The 22,994-nt window shown below is 34.9% G+C and overlaps 1 protein-coding gene and 1 long non-coding RNA gene across 2 annotated transcripts in view; one reads left to right on the top strand and one right to left on the bottom strand.

Moving 5' to 3' along the window:
- Positions 1 to 5,750: 5,750 nt before the first annotated feature.
- LOC139964790 (uncharacterized) overlaps positions 5,751 to 22,994 on the bottom strand; it is a 41,124-nt gene continuing 23,880 nt past the window's right edge. The window contains exons 2-3 of the long non-coding RNA XR_011792090.1: positions 9,764 to 9,957; positions 5,751 to 5,887 (exon numbers count right to left, since the gene is read on the bottom strand). This is a non-coding gene — a long non-coding RNA (uncharacterized lncRNA). The remainder of the gene's footprint in view (positions 5,888 to 9,763; positions 9,958 to 22,994) is intronic.
- LOC139964869 (uncharacterized) lies at positions 14,496 to 21,928 on the top strand. The gene is made up of 7 exons (XM_071966924.1): positions 14,496 to 14,565; positions 16,202 to 16,294; positions 16,723 to 16,920; positions 17,770 to 17,951; positions 18,877 to 19,021; positions 19,440 to 19,564; positions 20,088 to 21,928. Exons 1-7 carry the CDS (start codon positions 14,496 to 14,498, stop codon positions 20,406 to 20,408), a joined length of 1,134 nt encoding a protein of 377 aa, XP_071823025.1. The 3' UTR covers positions 20,409 to 21,928.

The following is a 22,994-nucleotide window of genomic DNA, read 5'->3' on the forward strand; positions in this document are numbered from 1 at the left end:
GATATCACCAATTATTTGATGGTATCAGCAATTGAATTAGGGATATGTACATATCAACAAATGATTTGATGATATCATCAAATAATTGGTAATATCATCAATATTTGTTGATATCACCAATGATTAGATGATATCATCAAATAATTGGTGATATCAGCAATTGTATTGGTGATATGAGCAAATGAATTGCTGATATCAGCAATTGAATTGCTGAAATCATCAAATAATTAGTGATATCATCAAATATATGTTGATATCACCAATTATTTGCTGATATCATCAAATTATTGGCAATATCAGCAATTGGGAATTGGTGATATCATCAAATATTTGATGATATCATCAAATACAGAATAAAAACTAAAACAGCTTGTCATACGCCCTCGTGATAACATGGGCAGCCTTAAGGAGAGAGGATTAGGTGAGAGTGTATAGGGTCAGTAAATTTGGGGCATGCAGGGTACTTGTTAAATTGAATTTCAGCTTGTTTTACCTTCTAGATTCGGTCACATAGTTCTACAATCGTTTTATCATGGTTATCTACTGAAGATGAATCAAATTGCGATTCTCCTTATGATTTTGATGGCTTTCATCTAAGTCATGAATAGTATATTTAGACTAAAATTTGATTACAAAAAACGTCCTCTTTTCTTCCCCCTTTTATTTTTACTTTCTACTCTTCCCTCGCTATTTAGTGAACGTCCAATTGTAACCACAGGAAACCATTATTCTATCCTATAATAATGGTTTTGTGGCATATGGTACAAAATCAAAGCTGTAATGTACGGTTATTACTTTTTGAACTTATTCATTCGATGAAAAAAAAAATCATTTCATTTAAAAATGCGGTTTGTCTTTCTTATGAAAACTGTTTACCTTAAGTAATGCCAGTTTAAGGCTTCTCTTTTTAGCTTCCCTTCTTTTCCTCTTTCTATCTCTCTCTTTGGCTTTCTTTCATTTGCTACCAATTTCCTCTCCTGAGAAGAAAATCTACACCTTTCCGGGCGGCCAAAGATTTTATGCTTCGTATATCCTACCAATTTGACGGCGTACTATCTTGTTAACCACAGTATAGCCACCGAACATCAAATATTTACCAATTTATATTGAATTTTTGCAAAAAGGATTCCCATGTTAAGCCAATCAATACGTCTTAACATCAATATTTAACTTGCAATAAATCTGAATTCGAGCGTAATGAGAGCCAACAGATAAAGGGAGAAGGAGAAAAAAAATAGCTCTCCGGTTTTCAATGTTTGCTTTCCTATCTATCAAGCAATGACGAGTATTAAATATAACAGAAGGTTTTTCATAAACGTTTGACTATAACTAACTGGAGAAAGATTAATAAGCCGAAAAGCAAACAAAATTTTCAAAATTTTTATGACTATTAATGGTTTCTCATTTCTGCCTTCTCGACCGTTAAGGAAGGAAGGGGGAAAAACCTATACATATTTTTCTCAATTTATTAAAGCCCACATTTTGACCATTAACGTTGCTTAAAATGGTCAAGATTAGGTTGGGGGTTCTGGAATAAAATCAGTGACTTGGCAAACAATTAGTAAAACCACTGTAACGTTGAATCACGAGGACACAATATAAGTAATACATGTATAAAATCTGAAATTTATGCCTTCAATGGGAAGTTCAACTTAAAGAGGCTGTAAAACTATTTTGATTACGATTTTTTTTCAAAATCACACTCTTAAATTTCTAATGGCAGTGAAGTAGTTTTCTTGTTATTTGGTACTATAACCGACTTCATCGCTTATTAATAACTCTTTAGTAAGTTTTTATTTTTTTAATATTTTTTTTTGGGGGGGTTCTATTTTATCATATATTGGAAAGTCCTTGATCTTAAGTATAAATAATTCTTTGATAAATGAACATGAGTATATTGGAACGTAACAAACTTCAATAAATTATGTACTCAAAGAATTATACAATAGAACTACTAAAGTAATTTTTACTTTAAGAATGCAAACATATTGATAATTCGAAGCGTATCAAAACATGAAACGTGCAGGACTGGTTCACGCAAGGAATTTGAATCATAAAATTATACAAATAATTATTAAAGTACAGGGAATTAAGAAGGGTGATACAAGACACTTTTATATCGATATGAGGTATCCCAAATCTGCAGAAATAAATGGGGGGGGGGGGGGCTGGGTCGTAGTGGTTGAGAGGATTGACCCCAAAAAACGTGTCTTAACTTCTGTCGGTAATTTATCCAAATTCATGTTCAGTTTATTTAGTTTTAATGCACTTTCTAATCACTACCAACGTCATTGTGACGTCATATATATGACGTCATGATGACGTTAAATGATTGCTAGTCCCTAAATGAATATGATTTAAAAATCATGCTGCCCCATGCACACCTTGATTAATAATTCTGAATTTGGAATCTCTTCAAGTCGATTTACTGGCTAGCATCCATACTTCCGTTCATCTGAAGTATAATTTATTAATTCATCCTGCCCCATGCACACCTTTATTAATAATTCTGAATATGACATCTCTTAAAGTCGATTAGCTGCATTGCTAGCATCCATACTTCCGTTCATCTGAAGTATAACTTATTATTTCATCCTGCCTCATGCACACCGTGATTATTAATTCTGAATTTGAGATCTCTTAAAGTCGATTAGCCAACTAGCATCCATACTTCCGTACATCTGAAGTATGACTTATTATTTCATCCTGCCCCATGCACACCTTGATTAATAATTCTGAATTTGACATCTCTTAAAGTCGATTAGCTGCATTGCTAGCATCCATACTTCCGTTCATCTGAAGTATAATTTATTATTTCATCCTGCCCCATACACACCTTGATTAATAATTCTGAATTTGACATCTCTTAAAGTCGATTTACTGGCTAGCATCCATACTTCCGTTCATCTGAAGTATAATTTATTAATTCATCCTGCCCCATGCACACCTTTATTAATAATTCTGAATATGACATCTCTTAAAGTCGATTAGCTGCATTGCTAGCATCCATACTTCCGTTCATCTGAAGTATAACTTATTATTTCATCCTGCCTCATGCACACCGTGATTATTAATTCTGAATTTGAGATCTCTTAAAGTCGATTAGCCAACTAGCATCCATACTTCCGTACATCTGAAGTATGACTTATTATTTCATCCTGCCCCATGCACACCTTGATTAATAATTCTGAATTTGACATCTCTTAAAGTCGATTAGCTGCATTGCTAGCATCCATACTTCCGTTCATCTGAAGTATAATTTATTATTTCATCCTGCCCCATACACACCTTGATTAATAATTCTGAATTTGACATCTCTTAAAGTCGATTAGCTGCATTGCTAGCATCCATACTTCCGTTCATCTGAAGTATAATTTATTATTTCATCCTGCCTCATGCACACCTTGATTATTAATTCTGAATTTGAGATCTCTTAAAGTCGATTAGCCAACTAGCATCCATACTTCCGTTCATCTGAAGAATAATTTATTATTTCACCCTGCCCCATGCACACCTTGATTAATAATTCTGAATTTGACATCTCTTAAAGTCGATTAGCTGCATTGCTAGCATCCATACTTCCGTTCATCTGAAGTATAACTTATTATTTCATCCTGCCCCATGCACACCTTTATTAATAATTCTGAATATGACATCTCTTAAAGTCGATTAGCTGCATTGCTAGCATCCATACTTCCGTTCATCTGAAGTATGACTTATTATTTCATCCTGCCCCATGCACACCTTTATTAATATTTCTGAATTTGACATCTCTTAAAGTCGATTAGCTGCATTGCTAGCATCCATACTTCCGTTCATCTGAAGTATAACTTATTATTTCATCCTGCCCCATGCACACCTTGATTAATAATTCTGAATTTGACATCTCTTAAAGTCGATTAGCTGGCTAGCATCCATACTTCCGTTCATCTGAAGTATAATTTATTAATTCATCCTGCCCCATGCACACCTTGATTAATAATTCTGAATTTGACATCTCTTAAAGTAGATTAGCTGCATTGCATAGCATCCATACTTCCGTTCATCTGAAGTATAACTTATTATTTCATCCTGCCTCATGCACACCTTGATTTATAATATATGAATGTGACATCTCTTAAAGTCGATTAGCTGCATTGCATAGCATCCATACTTCCGTTCATCTGAAGTATAACTTATTATTTCACCCTGCCCCATGCACACCTTGATTTATAATATATGAATGTGACATCTCTTAAAGTCGATTAGCTGCATTGCATAGCATCCATACTTCCGTTCATCCGTGGTATAACTTTAATAATTCATCCTTCCCCTTACCTTGATTAATAATTATTCTAACTGTTCAAATCTATAAATGTCGATTATCTGGTTAACATCATTTTTTTCCGTTGGTCTGTGCTATAAATTTTATTCATATTAACTGATAATTAATCATTTCAAAATCCATTATTGTCGACATTATAGAGGCCACTCGGATAACATCCATACTTCCGTCTACCTTGATCAACATTGCTCACTTAAAATTGACAAAAGACATAAATATTTGGAGTCAAACACCCAGCTCATTAAATTCATCAGTCACGACACGATATAACAGAGAAGAAGTATTAAAATTAGCTGTCAATGATTATGACGTCATAACCCATTGACGTCATCAACTTTCTTACATTATGATATACAGATATTAATGTAATGTCGTTCAGGTTAACTAAAGGCCCACGCTATTTGCCCTTCATCAGGTTAAACCGACTTTAAAATACTTACCTAAATAAAATAGCATTAGCTTTTGATCTTTTTTTAATGCAGGGAAAACCTCAAGAGGGGATTTCCTATTACGTCGAAACGTTTCTGTGGGATGGAAGGCTATGATAACTAATTTCTATATCGTTGACTGTTAAGATAAGAATAATTGATCATTGTTGAGTAAATCAGCGAGACATAGCATGGATTTATGACGCCTCCCCCCCCCTCTCCACCACCTCCCCCTTCAAATACACTCAACATGTTTCCATTTTGTCATAAGCTCCAAAGAATTATAACACTTCTTGCTCATGAATCGTTTTTTACAGTATTCTAGAACATGTCGGTACATGTTACAAGTTACGTTGTTGCGATCTTTGTATAACAATCGAGAAAAATCAAAACTTTCATCAGCTATTGCCCTATTCTGGTAGTACAATATTCTTATCGCAATTTTCCAACATGTATAATAAATGAACTGTACCTCATGAGCATCTCCATTTGCCTCATAAATTACCTTCTTGGTAAAATTATATGTCGGCTCTTCTTCATTGACCATTACCGGACCGCACTCTCCATCCCATAAGTAGGGTCCGTATCTAGAAGTCTCTCTATACGACTATATACTTGTTTACTTTCGAACCTCCCGAATTGATCAGGGACAAAGAACTTTCACCACCCCCTTTCTCGTCCATCCCTGTACCCACCTCCCCCACCCCCAAATAGATGGCGAAAGCCAAACCCAGGAACCTTCACTGTTGGGAGGTAGACCTTATAACGATTCGCCACTCACATTGAACAAAAAATAACAAACATCGTTGGATGAATTATATTGACTTACAGAATGAAAATTCTAATAATAATTAGCTGTCGACGCCGCTACATAAATATACCCAACCGATCGATTCTTTGCACACCGGCAGGAGCACTTCGGTAAGACCAAATCCCAACCATCCCCCTCCACTCGACTTCCTACCCCTCCCCTGACCCTCCCCTCCCCCTAATTTCAAGCCTCGCACCGCTCACGTCTTTGACCAGTGACTGTATTTCGACACCAGCGCCCCATTCAGTCATGTATGCCTTCTCATGCATTTCCTATGTACAGTCCAGTGCCATGTCCGTGATACGATGCCGTCTTTTCAATTAACTACGGAAAATGGAAATTGGAAAGAACATCGTAATCAAACACATTCCCTGCATTGACTACAGCAGCCTTTGATGTCCATTCGCCCATATTCCTAATAGCAAACACTGAACATGTAATCATTACGTAAGACACGTTCGTTTGCTCTAAAGTTAACATAATATACTGTTAATCCCGTATTACTGACAGTTTGTTTATATTTCACCAGATCTAGCATGATTTTCGGCCAAGCAGTTCAGCTGTCATTTACTTAAAGGATAAACTTTTGACATTTGGGAACTAGTGATTAGAAAAGGCGATATATCTGTTTAAAGGTCATTTTCGCACAAATCCGACAGAAACTTGCAAATTACTTTTAATTACCTTTGGAATGTAGAGTGAAAAAGCAAAAGGTCTTACGAAACCCTGTTGGTCATAAACTGTCCATTCGGTGGGTTATTAAATTGTGAGTGGTTCAAGGTATTCACAAATTAAAATTGAAAAAGACGTAAGGGAGAGAGAGAGAGTAAAAGAAAAAATCAGATTAATAGAATATGACGGGTGATGGCTGTTTCTACCCCCCACAAAGGAACAACATATTCAGGTAAGATGACGTCCACAAAATAGGTCTAAATTTAACAACATAAACAAATAAAATTTCGTGACACTCCTTAGTGAATCGAAATATTGAATACATTACGGTATATAGGTTACGTTTACCGATCATCTTCAGTTGTTTGTGATCAAGTTTATACCCTGGGGATGTTATGACATTTCAAAATGTTACAGTTATATATATATATATATATATATATATATATATATATATATATATATATATCAAACGATCCTTTAACTACAGAAACCAAGAGTCATTATTTATTTGTTATCGTAACAACCAATCAAAGAATTCGGTTGATGAAGAAGACTAAACGACAGAACAAGACGAACAACCTATTATTCCAGTCAATGTTTTGATTGCGACTCGTTGACATTCGTAATGATGACAATTCGTGATTCATCTGTTCAGTAACGTTCTGTTCAGACAGAGTTCGGTGTGAGTATTGCTTTTCTCGTTTCTCGGAATATTTCAGTAAAATAACATACGCTTAAATCGGCCAATGTAAAGTTATACCCTGCCTGTTTTATACTTTATTATTCTTAGCCCGTTTTTTTTAAGAAAACAAAAGTCTGTCAAAGATGGTTCGATTGCCTGATCGGTCTGTCTCCGCAGAAGAATTGAAAAAAAAGGTTAGCTGAGTATCTGAGTATAGACGAGTGCCGAGGCTTTGTCAACGTTTACTGAGTATTCCTGAAACTACATCACGTTAAAGGATTATTCCGGTGGCTAAAATTGATTGCTTAATTACAATGTTTGAGATTTTCTACATCTTTAGCTGAAAACTACATTCTCATAGCATTTTGAATGGCGAAGATTTATTTAAACAAAAAATGGTCAAATTTGGTGTATGTTGTGAATGCATCTAGCAGAATGCCATCACGTAAACACAGCTGAGAATGTTGTGTTTGAATGTTATATGTAAACTCATTATTTACGGTGGGAAGTTAGTATATCCACAAAAATTTGCATTTTGATGTAATTCTTAATACCGAAAGAACTTTGACAGCTTAGCAAACATTTCCGATGTATCAGGTGTATAGCAAGAAAATAATGAAAGTACAGTTTTAGAAGAACATATACCGTTATGACATCACATACTACCCACTGCGAACCACTCCTGAGAATCGATGCTTTAACCTATCAAGACTACATTAAGGTTACTTTATTCGGCCTTATATATTGAGTTAGGAACAAGACATTGAAATGGGGTTTTCAACTAACAATTGTGGAATATTACTCTCTACCGTTCAAGTATCACATTATCTGCCACAGGAATATCATGACGTCAGCAATCAGTGACCGTATACTACTGCTGCGCCCTATATGCATATTCATATTTGAAAAGCATTTACGGAAAATGAGTGCTACTACATGCATTTTATCATGACATATTTTGTTAAACAAGGACCAGCTACGCAGGCAACCCGCATAGTTTATCGAACAGTTGTTATAAGAGGATTGTATTTAAAGCCTCCTTGCTCAATCAAATTCCCACAACGTAGATTTTTGCTTTGATCTTTCAGCCGTACAACTTTATCAACATTCAATTTTCCTTCGACCACATTGTACAAACATTTGTAGCTCCAAAGAGAATTAGTAAATAATAATTAACTGCTGCGTGTTGTACTAAACTCTATGTGCATAGATAACTGTTTAGTAATCAGACAACCTGCAGACGTATTATTTAGTATGGCAACAATGGGAATTTACAACATGCTGTGACACCTACGCTAAAATTCTGTATTAATTTACACCCCACCTGAACAAAGGAATGTCGGGGTAAATAACTCTTAAAGTAGCTTTGTGAGTTGATTTTGACAAATTTCTTCTTTCAATTGCTATTTCGAAAGAAAAAAAAAATCCAAATTCCACATCAATGTAGTTCAGTTGTTTGACAGTAATGTTTCAATTTCGGCGTTGATTTAAACTCTAATAATTAATCTGTTAATTATTCAATCATTAAACATTCATATGTAGGGACACAATCTCGAAGGATGCCAGAGTTTGTTTTGTTGCAAAATTCTTTTGAGTGATATTTGGTATATTTGGTCAAATTTAAGGACCAAAAGTAAACAGCTTACTTTGAATTAAATGAATTAAAATGTCACAAATACTGTTGCCAACCAACCATGATAACTTTAAACTGAAATTCTTATAAAAATTTGTGTAAAAAAAAAAAAAGTTACGATATCGCAAATGAATTTTGTGACGAAAGATACTGTGAAAAAGTGCTTGTTGCGTGTCTCAAGAAGATTCAACAGCGAGATAAAGCCATATAATCACATGTTACGAAATGGACACGAAGTTTGAAAATCTTAAAAACTACCGCTTTTTAGTATTTTTCTTCACATTTTGGCGATACATTTAGTATTCATCATGTTCTCTCAAGTTGCTCTATGATACAGTTTATCTATGATATACATCTATGTATGTGTTGGTATATGCTATGTTTATAATCACCGAAAATATTTCTTAATACGTATAATGTCACTTGGTATACTATTCAAATCTATTAACGACGAACATTATTACACATTGCTCCGTATTTCTTATATTCATAACCAAATGACACTGAGTGTGGAACGCCAAAAGGGTAAACTCATTTCGTTGTCTAAGCTAAGTTTGTTGTTGTATAAACAAAAGTTGTTGTTGCTGTTTTACCATGCTGTTGCTCAAACTCACGTTGATGTCTAAACTTCCGTTGTCTAAACTTACGTCGTTGTCTAAACTTATGTTAAACTTAGCAACGAAATAAGTTTTCCCTTTTCGCGTTCCATAACTGAGAGGATGTAATTTTGAATTGAAAGAAGATGGATAAAAACCATCATGAAACAACACATTTTCTAACAAATGGAGTCATTTTAGATAGGGTTATTCTCTGAGTGGGTTTGTTGTACTTTCTAAAGAGATTTCCTTTCAAATCATAAACAGTAGGGATTTGCAAGAAAATGGTCTTAGGCAATGTGATTTTCATACTTCACGGGTTTTTTTTCTTTGTTGTCATTATATTTCCTTTTACACCAAATCTCACAGCTAACGTATATCTTACATTATTATGGACAGTTAGTTATAACGTGTCCTTAGGCTTAAATGATAAATGTAGTATATTGCAGAAGATAACAGGCAGCTAATAGCACCCATCATTTTTGTTTCATTCCTGTTTTGGTCATGTTAAAAATAGCATGCTGATATAACATGCTTTTCTTCATTTTTGTTATCTATATCTATATCTAATGATGTCATAATTTTTCGAAGAGAAATTAACAAAATGGACTTACCGACTGCCGTATCGTAAAAGGTATATGGAAGAACTTTCATTTCTGTGCGTGTATTATGACCTTGCCTTCCGCATCGGTTGTATCATATAACGAAATCGTCCAGGCAGCCGTTAAAAAAGTGAAATGTTAAAATCTGTTGATTTCAAGTGTGAAATGCTGGTCCCAAATCTACTCGAATGAATCCAACTTTAATCCTGATGAAAGCAACAACAAAAATGAAATGTAAAATAGAAGATATTTGTTAACAATATTTGTGCTGTAATTTCGTGTGAAAGAATTCATGGTTTTTTAAAGAAATGTTATAGATCTCACTTGAGGTTATTATGCAAATCACTGTTATGATATGAAGGTATGGTATGGTATATATGTATGGTATATATATATATATATATATATATATATATATAAATATATATATATATATATATATATAAATATATATATATATATATATTATATATTATATGGTATATTATATGGTATATTATATATATATATATATATATATATTATATATTGCCATATATATATATATATATATATATATATATATATATATATTGCCAGCCTCCTAGAAAAGCATTGGATCCTTCAAAACAATAGTTCAGCTACGCCCCTTTACGCCCCTATACGCCCATGTACGCCAAATGTGACATTAATACTCGATATGGTATATATAAAACATTAAAAAAAAATAATCGACGTATTAGTGAAAAATAAATGTTTCCAAGTATACAGAAGCATAGTTTTTCTTGAAATTTAGACTTCATGCTAACAACTTGTACAGAAGAAAGACACGTGACGTTGAAATTGGAACCAATTTGTGAATTTGCAGATAACGTATAACATGCATGACTGTTAATTCCAAGAGTAGAATTTTGTCGCTTTTAACCGATATTTTGCGCAATAATACATGATGGATATTTCAATTCTTGCCAATAAAATGATAATCCATATTGATTAAGTATTGACATGGTCCATTAGTAGAATGCTAACGCTCCCCCCCCCCCCTCCCCCAATAGAGTAGTAAACAGCATTCAGGAGGTGGATACGTATATACCTTAATGCAACTGTAAACCATTTAAATGAATATATATGACATTCGTTATACTGAGAAAATAATACACATATTATTCTACATTTAGACCAATTTTGAAGACGGCATTTTTTTTAATACTTTGCATAATTTGTATTGATTATGGTAATTGAAAGCGAGTACTTCTTCATTAAGTACAATAATGGAGGAGTGAGTGTTTGTGTTTTAATGTTTTTTTTTTTGGCGTTTTGCTCCATTCGAGAAAGGGAATATTTTACATTTGAATTTGGAATGAGTGCCTTCAGAATACAGATATTATATATAGGCCTAGTAATCTGTGAAAGTTGACACACTCAATGTAACAAGTGAGGAAAATATAAACATCGGGGTCTAAACCTCACTGCACCCCCCCCCCCCCCCCGCCATCCTCCTTCCCCCGCCCGTCCTCCCTTGTGTGTTCCTTAAAAATGTCTGAGAACAATTCGGAGAGTAAAGACCTCCTGGAAAGTACTTTTTGAAAACTTCTATAGCAATTATAGCGTGCTAGTGTAATTTGGGGCCTATACTGACTTCCTTTAATATTAATGTATTTTATCGTATGAACTTGTTAAATGTAGTAGGGTGATGTATGTTTAGTTCTGTTTCTAGTTGAATAATGAAAGCCGTTAACCGTGACAAATATAATCTTGTGTTTCAGTGATTTTTGGAACCAAAATCTGCGTACTATCACCCATCGCGCTATATTACATTAACAATGCGTTTAACAAAGACAACGTTTTCTCTTCCTATTACCATTTCGTACGGAATCAATCTAAGAATTTAACGTCCTTAACTGTCCATAACTGTATGTAGTAATCACAGTTACGAGCTTCACGAATTTATCTGCTCTATTTCGGTAAAATAATCAAATCAAATCAAATACAACCAAATCAAATCAATGAGTCTTGAATATAGCATCAAATAAATATGTCCTTAGGCTCTGGAACTAGTTTTAACCAATACAAAAAAAATTGATTGACGTCCATTTTGTAAGGACATAATGAATTTTATTAACCGTCTGTCAATTGGAAGTATCCATACATTTTTCTTTCTTTTTGGATTAGCTTATTGTACATAAATTATGGTGCAGGGCTAGAGACAAAGGAATATATTCTACAAAACCCGATGATAATTAGGCTAAATGGTATTTCTACATGTCGTTTTCGAAATGAAGATTTTTAAATTTGGCACGTTTGTGTCACAAAGGTGCATGATTTAGTGATATGCACAGGATTTCAAAGTTGGAAAATGGGAGACTGGGGACCAAACTGCACTGACATTTCTCCCGAACAAGGTAGGTGATATGAACCTTTATGGACGGGCTGTAGGTGGAGCCAAAGGGGTGAGAGGTGTGTGCGACACCCAGTAGGGGAGTTTAGAGGCCAAATGGTGCATTGAGTTGCATATATAAACTATAAGCTAGGTCTGTAGTTAGGCCTAAACGCAAGGTTTATGCTAATCAATGCTTTTGAGTCCCCAACCGAACAGTTTTCCCCGAACTGCGATGGAGGTGGGGACTACATACTTTCTTGTGCTCACGTCACTGACTAATAAATATGATAATATTAGTCATTATATTATTAAATCAGACACATTTTATGCACCAGTCAAAAAGTATATAGAGAAGATTAATTCAGTAAATTAGCTTTTAATGATAATATAGTTCTTAAATGAAAAAAAATGAAGCAAAAAATGATGTAAACTGAAATTTGAATTTGTAAGGAACTCATTCAAAATAGAAAGCAATCGAGAGAGCAATTTTGCTGTAAATTCGACAGCAAATTTAACGTTCTTATATGCGACGCACAAGAGTACGTATATTTGCAATTTTTATGAGTTTTTTTCCTTAACAGATCAGCCTTAGAGTAACTTCTTGAATAAAAGTAAAATAAGAAATATTAATAGTACAAGTTCTGTAGGAATATATGATTCATATGTCACTATGGTCACGTCGATAATCTTTCGCAACTTTTATCCACTGAAAAATGTTCTACGTTATTTTCCATTGTTTCATGGTTTCACTGTTTGTATTGGAAATAATTAGATTTAATATACGTTAAACCACGTAGCCCAAATTAAGAAAGAAGTCACTTAGATAACGTTTTTTTTTGCGCTTAACTGATTTCATACTTCATATAAGTTTCCATGCATGGACGTCCTGTATAGGTTACACATTTTCCAGTTATTCATCAACATTAGGGAGTGTTAGCTCAGTGGTTAACGCAGGTGCCTTTCAATCATAAGGTCCCGAGTTCGAGTCACTCCAAGATTAATGTATGTCGTCCAGTTACAGTTGTTGACAATTGACAATTCGTAATCATGGACGTTAAATATGAATGTAGGAGACTAACTTCGGTCAGCTTGCGGCTTTGATAAGCCAATGATGGCTTCTTCGCAAGTTCCTGCTTGCAGGAGAAGGATCTAAAATACATACATACAATTTATCTATAAAGAGCCAAATAGCCAAATGGCCTTAATCCAAACACACAAACTGCCTTCATGAATAGATTCATGTACCGTTTGAATGTATTGTTGCGCTGGAAATTTTACCATTCCTTTCCAAATATAATCTGCCCAGGTACGCCACTAATACAGTTGAAACTATCAGAATAAACCTACAACGCCGTTCGAATCCTGCATTCATTACTTCGGCAAACGATAAATTTAATACGTATTATTTATATATAAAAGACATATGAAAAACCGCGTTTTCAAAACTTCCATTTCAATAATAGGACATTCTTTTCACTAACATAAACACGATGTTTTATAACCGGCCAAATGATTAAAACACATTGCGTTTTCATTCTGCAAAATGCAGTCACAACAAAATTTTATTATTATTTTTTTTATATATAGTTGTTGTTAATTTAAGAAGGTTGAAATTTTTATTTCTATACTGTTAAGGATCGTTATTTCACTTTTCAAGTGTGTGTAAATAAATGCCCAGTCAGTTTCTAATCATGATTGCTTCATATAGGAAAGTTAACTAAAAATCGACGAGCTGTTAAGTCTTACTTTCACATCATATTCTCCTGACCTTGTCCTCCACCAATCGAATCTGCAGCGCTGGCCGTCTGCCTTTTCTATATTGCCTGGCGGCAGCGAAAGGTCTAGCTTAATTTGTATTTAGATAACACAGTTTTTTCATACAACAACCCGGTTAACGTTAATTTCACCTGTTGGCCGTAAGCGGCTCGTGACTTTCTTACTTATAAACATGTCCTTTTTTTCTTTAAAGGGACGCAACAAATTGAGCAGTTCCTGTAGACATTTCTTCGGAATTTGAGAAACAAAATAATAAGGCAAGGAACAGAAGACAGTAGTCTGTTGATCATCGATTGGTTGTCATGGCTAATTGAAACGGATACACGCTAAGAACTGTTGGGCAAATTTAGTTGGGTAATAATTTTTTTGGCAAAAATTGCCCAACTCCTGAGAGTCAATTACTATGTTTGTAAGCAAAATGTTGCTTCATGCACTTAGCAAAGGGTTTGTGCCAAATAGTTGAGCACAAAGAGTGTTGCGTGCAACAAATTCGTTTGGCCTTCATTGTTCTGCACTGCAATCGCGCCATACCGTACCTGTGCGCAGTCTCAAGCTCCGAAAAGCGAACGGTGATTTGTCGTAATACTTGCTCTATGGCCGTAATTCATCATGTCAGAGCCTGAAGTCAAATCAGTTCTCACCAGATGGGGAATGGATGAGCTAATAGAGACTTTTGAAGGTAGTTATTTGTAATTTCCTTCGCCAAAACCGTAAAACTACGCATGTGCGGCATACACGATTTTAACTTCCGTCCGTTGGCCTAACGCGAGGCTAGGTCGCCGTTACTATTTGTTGTAGGCATATACGTTAGCCTAGAAGTAGTAACAGTAACGTTTTAAATTTTAGCTAAGCAAGTAGGTATTATTAGTGTTAAGATGTAATGTGAAGTCTTATGTTATGAATATGATAATGGGCTAGGCTAGTACACAGAAACTGTGGTCACGCTCCACCGAAAGTATGCACCAAGGGCCTAGTCTTGGCCAGACATTTCGTACTCATTCTTTGTGATAGTGATGATTTGGTGAGCCTAACACCATGATTAGCCTAGGCCTAGTTACAGAGTTTTTACCAGTTGAAATGTTGCTTAGGCCTAGGTTGCAATTGAGACCTGTAATAGGCTAGCTATGCTGGATTACTGGAGGTCCAACATAGGACCAGGCCATAGCCCAGCCTACCGCAAGTATGCTATATCACCACTCAGTTATGGTTTAGTTATTTTCCTCTAGTCTTATTGGGAAGTTGCTGCCACTGAGGGAGGGGGTGTCCCATGCATGACCACTTTGTAAAGCTCAAGCCTGTATAACATTTGACCTAGGCCGACATTGTGTGAATGAAAAGGACAATTACCCGTTCTTCGAGTTCTTTAAGGAAAATCTGTAAGTTTAAGAATAAATCATGTACTTATTTGAAAACCGTTAAGTATTGTGAGTTGCTACAGTATTTCAATTCCCAATCCGTTTTCATCCTGTATGGCCTAGTCTGTTCCTCGATTTGATGTAAACATTTCTTTATTAAACTATCTAATATATAGTGTTTAGATTACATTGATAAATTGGCAAAATCAGTCAAAATCCAAACCTACTATGTACAGCAGTTTCGCTGTTGTACATCTAGCCTCAAAAGCGCAGTGCACAATAGGTATAGTGTAATCAAATAGAACTTGCATATTAAACTGAGACTGCTCTGTTTCATTGATTATGAATCTGCTGTGCGACAAATAGTAACACGTACAATACTACAATAGCAGTAGGTTGGTTACGCGCAAAGTATGTTGGCGATTGTAGGCCTATGTAGGCTAACTATATGAACCGATGCATTATGAAAGTTTGTTATTGTAGTTTGCATGACTATCATGATAATAAGATTGGTTTTTGGAAAATTATAAGAAACTATTAAAAGTAGAATTTTGAATTTTCTATCAGGAATACCTGTAGGCCTCTACGGTAGAGATTTGCCCGCACCAAGTAGATATAAAGCGCCGGGCGGGATTTTTTAATAATTGCCAGGCGGAAATTCCTAGGGCTGGGTGGAACCGCCCGACAGGGGCACATCTCTGGAAGAAAAATGGACAGCTGACAAGTTTGCTTGTTTTGATTTTTTATTCAGGAGTTGGCTTGTGCTTTGTTAGTATTTACAGGAATGGTGGTCTATGTTTTCTTTAATTTGCATTCAGTTGGTCTTTTAAAGCCACCTAGGTTACCAATTTCAAACATTGGTCAGTAGTTTTCTCAAATTGTTTTGATCACATTATTCACATAAATATGAATAGGTGTTAAAGTAATAATGTTTTCTTTCTTGTTTGTTGTTTCTTTCAGACAATGAGATCGACCTTGAATCATTCAAACTTCTTGATGAAACTTCACTGAAAGAGCTGATTCCAAAAGTTGGGCTACAGATTGAAAAGCTATGTTAGTATTATGACCACTGTTTCTGCATACTTTACTTTACTACTTATAGTTACTATCATGTTATTAGTATGCTTCAAGTGTCTGGCTACATTACAAGAGGCAAGTGTAGAAGCTCTTCTTGGTCATTTAAAATACATACATGGCATTCATTCCGGAACTGGAACAAAAACTAGTGTGAGGGGGCCAATGGATGTGTGTGGATGGGGGGGGGGTTATTATCTACTTATAAGCCAGAGTGACACTATCTGTTGGTGCATATTGTACCCCCTGTGCTGGATTTGCCACAGGAAATATCCAAATAGACTCAAATTTTGCACCAAATGTGGGCATACTTACAAAACATCAAGTAATATTTGATAACCAGTGTCAAGTAAAAAGGGAATTATTGTAGTAAACACATTATTGCAGATATGTTTAAATTTTTGAAGGGATTGGGATAGTTAATTGTGAAATTGGTGGTATTTCATTTTCACAGGAGGCATTTTACACTAAAAGCACCAGTGGGAGACCAGCGAGCGGATGGTTGGAAGAGCATCTTAAATACAGTAGAAAACGAGTGAAGAAATACAGCACAACTGAAGAAGCAACATCACTAGAAGGCAAGCATGATAATGATGAAGACACTGGTGAGTGTGAAACACTTGAGTAACTTAGTCAACACTGAATTGAAGGGCCCCTCACCAGTGGAGGGTAGGGGTGGGGGAATAAAGAAAGAACCTTGATAAGAAAGCATTATTGTACTGCAAACTTGGGATGTTCCATAGGTTTATGAAAGGTTTTGATCCCCTTGGGTTATAGGAGCTGTTAGGGAGTGTAGAGAATGAGAAAATTCACCCGCACTAGGCAGTTGAACAATTTCTAAATGTTTTTTTTATTCTCTTGGTAGATGGAAGGGGGTCCCAACTGGCTGGTCAATTTTTAGTGAACATGTTGATATGTAAGGAAGATTCATTGTGCTGCAAGAATAATGTTTCACACTAACACAGTTTTTAATCCTGATGTTGATGTGAATGGGGGGGGGGGGGGAGGGGTTCAAGGTGGACTTGGGGATTTGAATCTTGGCACTCCATTAATATCTGGAAAAAGCCTGGATGGATGAGCAAATAGGAGTAACCTGGTAGTGGGGTGTTAATATAAGAAAAATTTGTGCATTGAATTTTACTACATTCAGATCACATTGCTGTCTTCAAAAAGTAGTGTTACAATAAGAAATGCTTTCCTCAACCAATAGTATCTGTCTATTTCGGTGCTAACATTAAGTTTCATCACAACTTAGTTTTATGGTTTCAATGTAAAGAGAAGCATATGCATTCATAGTGGCTTATGTGTGTGTGTGTGTATGCGTGGGCATATGCATGTGTGTATGTGCTCAAAACTAGAAGCTTAGTCAGATCTCATATTTAGTTGTAGGTGGACCATAGAACCCTATTATTACCTAATTAAAACCGCTATGCATTTTTGCATTCTGATTTCAGATGATTCTGTGTCTGAGGAGGACACCCAAAAGATGAAGACGTGGCTTCAACATAATGAGCAGCCACGTGCTACTATGGAAGAGTACATGCTAAAGACAGCAAAGAGAAGACAGATACTGATCAAATCAAAAGGCTTCAAAGAAGCTCTTGTGGAGTATCCAAAGATACTACTTCCAGGCATGGTAAGTATTGAAAAGTCAGCATATTGTAAATGCTACTAGGATGAATGGGTTTGTTCATTAATTTCTACCTCTGCAGCATAACTTTTGTGATGTTTTATGGAAGTAGCTGTTTTCTAAGTCACAGCTGTTGAGAATGGGAGGGTTCTTATGTCTCAATGACAGTGCTCTTGAAGCTGCTTGGAGCATAGAAAGAATGCAACTTTAACATAACTTTTAAGAATATTGTGCTGAACAGTGATTGACTCAGAACATTCCTTGATAATAGCTGTTTGACCCATTTTGTAAGGATTGTAGATGTTTCCAACATCTTGGAGCATTGATGACCTGATACCAGGTTTGTGCTATTAATTCATAAATGGTAATGGTTGAGTTTGGAAGACAAATATATGTCTTATTGTAATACGTTACATTTTGGCTGCCCTTGCAAATTCATTCAGGCTTCATGCACATCATTACAGGGGTGGTAAATGAAGGATTAGATATAGGCCTACAGATATATGCAGTGTGACAAGCTGAAATAAGACTAACCGGTATTCTCCAAAAAGATGAATACACAGTTTTGCTGAGTCAAAGCTGAAAGATTAAATGCACCAATTCTGCAAGAAAATGCTGCAAACATATGTAGTTATGGTCTACTTTCTCCAATTTGTGATTTGAACGATTGGAACGAATGGCAAGTTAGCCTTCAGGTGAAAAACGGTTTCTCATGCCTAAATTCCTGATATGTGCTTTAACTACAATTTCTTGTTTCTCAATGCCTTTTTGCATTGTGTCTTTCTAGTAGTTTTGTGTGATTGACATTGCACTAACCTCAGCATTACGTCAGTGCAATCAGTGATTTACCAAATTATTTCCCATTCCATTCTCCAAATGCTCTCCTTTAGTGAATAGTTTTCTTTACTCTCCCATCTTAATGTATATACAGATTGAACAAGATTTCCAAGTACTTCAACCAGAATCAGCAGAAAAATTGTATGAGAAGTGGCCAGCTGTCTGCAAGGTCATTTTATCATATACGGAAAAGAACTTTCCAGGATGGATGAAAGAACTTCCTTGGGACTGCACACTTTGTAAGTTGGATTAAGCATCACAAACCAGTAAAAAAGTTTTGTGTAATGTTACCAAAGGAGAAAAATTTAGACAAACAGCTTTTGACTAATAGTATGAAGTATGGGTGTGTTTGTGTGTGAAAAGAAGGATGTAATTGTCTATATTACCAATTGTAAAACCTTGGTAAATTCAAGGTTCATATGACACACACAGGAGACACACACATTGAGCAATTCCCTTAATCAACTGCCTTTGACTTATGTTTTAGCATATATTTTTCACCCCTAAAAATTTGGGCATCCCATCCCTGCAGTAAAATGGAAATGGCAACCCATGATTAAGGGCAGTGCACTCACAAGGGGTTTATGCAACTATTTATAAAACCCTGCAAGTTCGTAACAGTCTATATGTACATTTTTATTTTCTGCGTTTTGACAGTGACAGAAGAGGAACTTGGATTTTTTGCTCTGCCATATGTATTTCAGAGTCGGCACAAGAGAAAGAAGGGCAGAGGATCTATGTCAGTTTCTGCCGGTGTAAAGGCATTCATAGACATCCGATCTGTAAGTATTGAATATTCATTCAGTTCATAGATGATGTAGGCTGGATATTTATGCAAATCTGCTGGCACCCTATGACCATGTGAAGCTACACTTGTGATATGCCACAATATGCTGTTAAACCAAGATTTATTCACAATATTTGTAGCATTATTTGTTATTACACAGTTAGTAGATATTGATACTTCAAGGTCAGCATCACAAGCTTTTTCATATCTTTGATGGTATCATCGGTCAACAGGGGATATCATGAATTTTGGTGTCACAAAATGTTTAGTATTGTCAATGTTTTTCATTACAGTGATGTCTACTCAGTTGCCAATATCAGTAAGCCATTTGTCTGATATGCATTCATTTATGCTAATAACAAAACTTTATTATGGTTATCGTGAAATAAATTATTGGCCTACACTTTTTCCATCGTTATATCTGCCATCAGTCTGTTGTCTGTCTGTCTGTTGGTCAGCTGTGTCTCTCTTTCAGTCAGCATTTATGTGAATGATTTATACATCCTTTATCATTACAGAACGTGACAAACATCAAGTCCTTTTGTGGAGATATAGATGAAACGGTACATCCACAGCCATTTACTGTAGTTCTTTGGGACTTGAAGCAGAAGTCTCGTCAATTTTTTGTGCTGATTGTGAGAAAGGCTCTACCAGCAACCTCACTGTTGAAAGCCATTGACACATGCTTCAAGATGCACTTTGTGTTCGATATTGAGTATCAGCCTGACTGTGAGGCATCATGGCAATTTCTGCAAAGCATTATTTATGAGTTGAACACAGCTATCACAAAGGAAATAAGCTCTGTGAAGGCTTTCCGTGCCTATTACAACTCAATGTAAAGTATTATACCACCAGCTGCTATACGTGTAACTGCTTGCATTGATAACCCTGTTCTACTGTGTTGGTTTGTAACTTTTCTGTTGTAAGTTCTATAATGGACTTTGTTTGCTGTAATGATTAAGTTCGCTTTTCATGAATATTATGTGTTAGTTTATCACTTTCATTCAACATGACTTGACTAGTTTGATGGTTAAGATTGAATTGTTTACCTGAATATTATTATTAATATAGCAGTTGATTATGATTGAATAGCTTGATTGTGATATTATGTATCATTGTTTATGACTGATTGGTTTGGTTACCATTGCCATGTTGGTACTGATTTATTATGTAAGCTACATGACTGACTAGTTTGACATCACAAATAGTATGATAGTTAATTACAATTAATTAGCTTGATCGACAGTCAGCATAAAGATATTTCATGGGTTATACATTGTAAGTTTGATCAACATAACATGTAATTACCATATAATGATTTATTAGTTCAACTACATGAATGATTCAAGTCTCTGACCATCAGGAATATGGTGGGTTTTGTTGGTCAACATTGTTGTTTAATTGATTGGTTTCTTAATTAGTATCGTGTGAAATCATATTGTTGTTGGGTTTTTTGAAGTCCTCAGATAGAGTGGTATTGATAAACCTGTTATTTTGATGAATTCTTTATTTAGGCATAGATACTTAATATGAGGTATGAAGTATATCATAAGTTGACATCAGCAGAGGCTATAAAAACTTAGGTACTCTGCCTGCACATGCAGGGATTGCAAAGTCAAGAAGCATTTGGATATATATAGCTCAATTTCAAAAGCCCTCCATGTATTGTGTTCCAGGCCCTGAGATTTTCCTGACCTAGCATTGCAATGAAAACTTAATTGTTAGATATGTTTGTTAAAACTGTCACTTAACATCTACCACCTCCTGAAAAATAAACAGTTATAATAATAACAACAACAACGATATAAGGGTTTATATGACCTCACTATGAAAAGGAATTTCATTAACATCATCAAACTCTTGCCATGTTAGTCAAAGATTTCAGGCCTGGTTTACTTGCAAACTCTACAAAATTTACAGGCTACATTTTACAGTGAATGATAACAATTTTTAATTTTTTGGTATCACATTTTTGCTTGTTCAATTTAAACCCAAGTGATAAATTCTTTTGGGGAATGTTTATGTATTCATATTATATATGTGCAGATACACTTAAAACTTATATCACAAGATAGAAAACAAAAGAATAAGTAACTGCAAGAGAAATTGTATAAATTGCAAAATGTTGCTTAAGAGAAAGTGAAAAATAAAGCAGTTTGCGAATCAGAAACTTACTTTGGTCCATTCTGTGATTTGATTTGCATGTTTGTAATTGCTGTATAATCTAAAAATCAACTGTAGCAAAAAGTGACCAACATTGGAGAATATAATAGTGCTAGAAATTGGGGAAACATAGCACGTAAGAATTATTAGCACTTTTTGCTGAACTGTGTTTAGCACAGATTTTTCCTAAACTTTTTGGTAAAAATATTCATAAATATTGGGTAAATGTGACATTGCCCATAGTTTAGCAACTCAAGTTTTGCCCAATTTTTAAGAAAAATGTTACCCAAAAGTTTAGGAAACACCTGTGCTAAACACAGTTAAGCAAAAAATGCTAAAAAAGTTTCACGTGCTATGTTTCCCCAATTTCTAGTAATTATATTCTTCAATGTTGGGCAATTTTTGCTACATCGTTCTTAGCGTGTAGCACGTAGGGCAGAAGCTTCAATTTGACCCATTATCTTTATCAAAATTTGTTTGTATATGTTTGTTTGTATATATATTTATATATTTATATATATATATATATATATATATATATATATATATAGCTATATCTATATCTATATCTATATATATATATATATATATATATATATATATATATATATATATATATATATATATATATATATACATATATCGAGTAAAGTTGCTAGTTTTTATGAATAATTTCATTTTCTGGTCAGTATAACTTCTTCATCTCTTGACATTAATAATAACAAACTTATAATTTGTGTTCAAGTGCATTTTGCGTCTGTGATCGTATAACCACTTGCTTGATCAACAGCAAACTAATGAAATTAATGACGTTGATCCAAGCAGATGAAATGACACGTCAAAGTTTATACAACAAATGTGACAAGTTTGATTGATAGTAAAATAAAATGAAATGAAAACTAGGTTAACATACTTTACTGGACAGAAGCTTTATGAATTCTTAATATCCAAGCACAATCTCTTCGTTGCTAGTGTATTAGGCCTCAAATGATCAGCGGATATGTAAACTTTATCTACTAATTTCATGTATATCATGTTACGTTCTTGATATGTATTTAATTTATTTAAAAGTACCAAGTGGAAACAGTCGGTGGCATTTAAAGCAATGAGGCTTAACAATCTGGAGGTTCCGGGTTCGATACCCAGCCAGGTCATAGTAAGGTGGATTTTTCATCCAAGAGCAATCTACGGGTTTCCCATCTGAAATGACTTTCTAAATTGAAAAGATTCCAAATTTGATTTAAAATGTTGAATTGGAAGCC

The sequence above is a fragment of the Apostichopus japonicus genome, chromosome 23 (genome assembly GCF_037975245.1).
Source record: "Apostichopus japonicus isolate 1M-3 chromosome 23, ASM3797524v1, whole genome shotgun sequence".
Classification (NCBI taxonomy): Eukaryota; Metazoa; Echinodermata; class Holothuroidea; order Aspidochirotida; family Stichopodidae; genus Apostichopus; species Apostichopus japonicus.

Bases quoted from the DNA above. Each gene is read 5' to 3' on its own strand.
- LOC139964869 (XM_071966924.1), top strand. From the start codon at position 14,496: ATGTCAGAGCCTGAAGTCAAATCAGTTCTCACCAGATGGGGAATGGAT. The intron at 16,921-17,769 runs GTGAGTGTGAAA...TTCTGATTTCAG, and splicing joins TGATAATGATGAAGACACTG to ATGATTCTGTGTCTGAGGAG. The intron at 19,022-19,439 runs GTAAGTTGGATT...GCGTTTTGACAG, and splicing joins TCCTTGGGACTGCACACTTT to TGACAGAAGAGGAACTTGGA.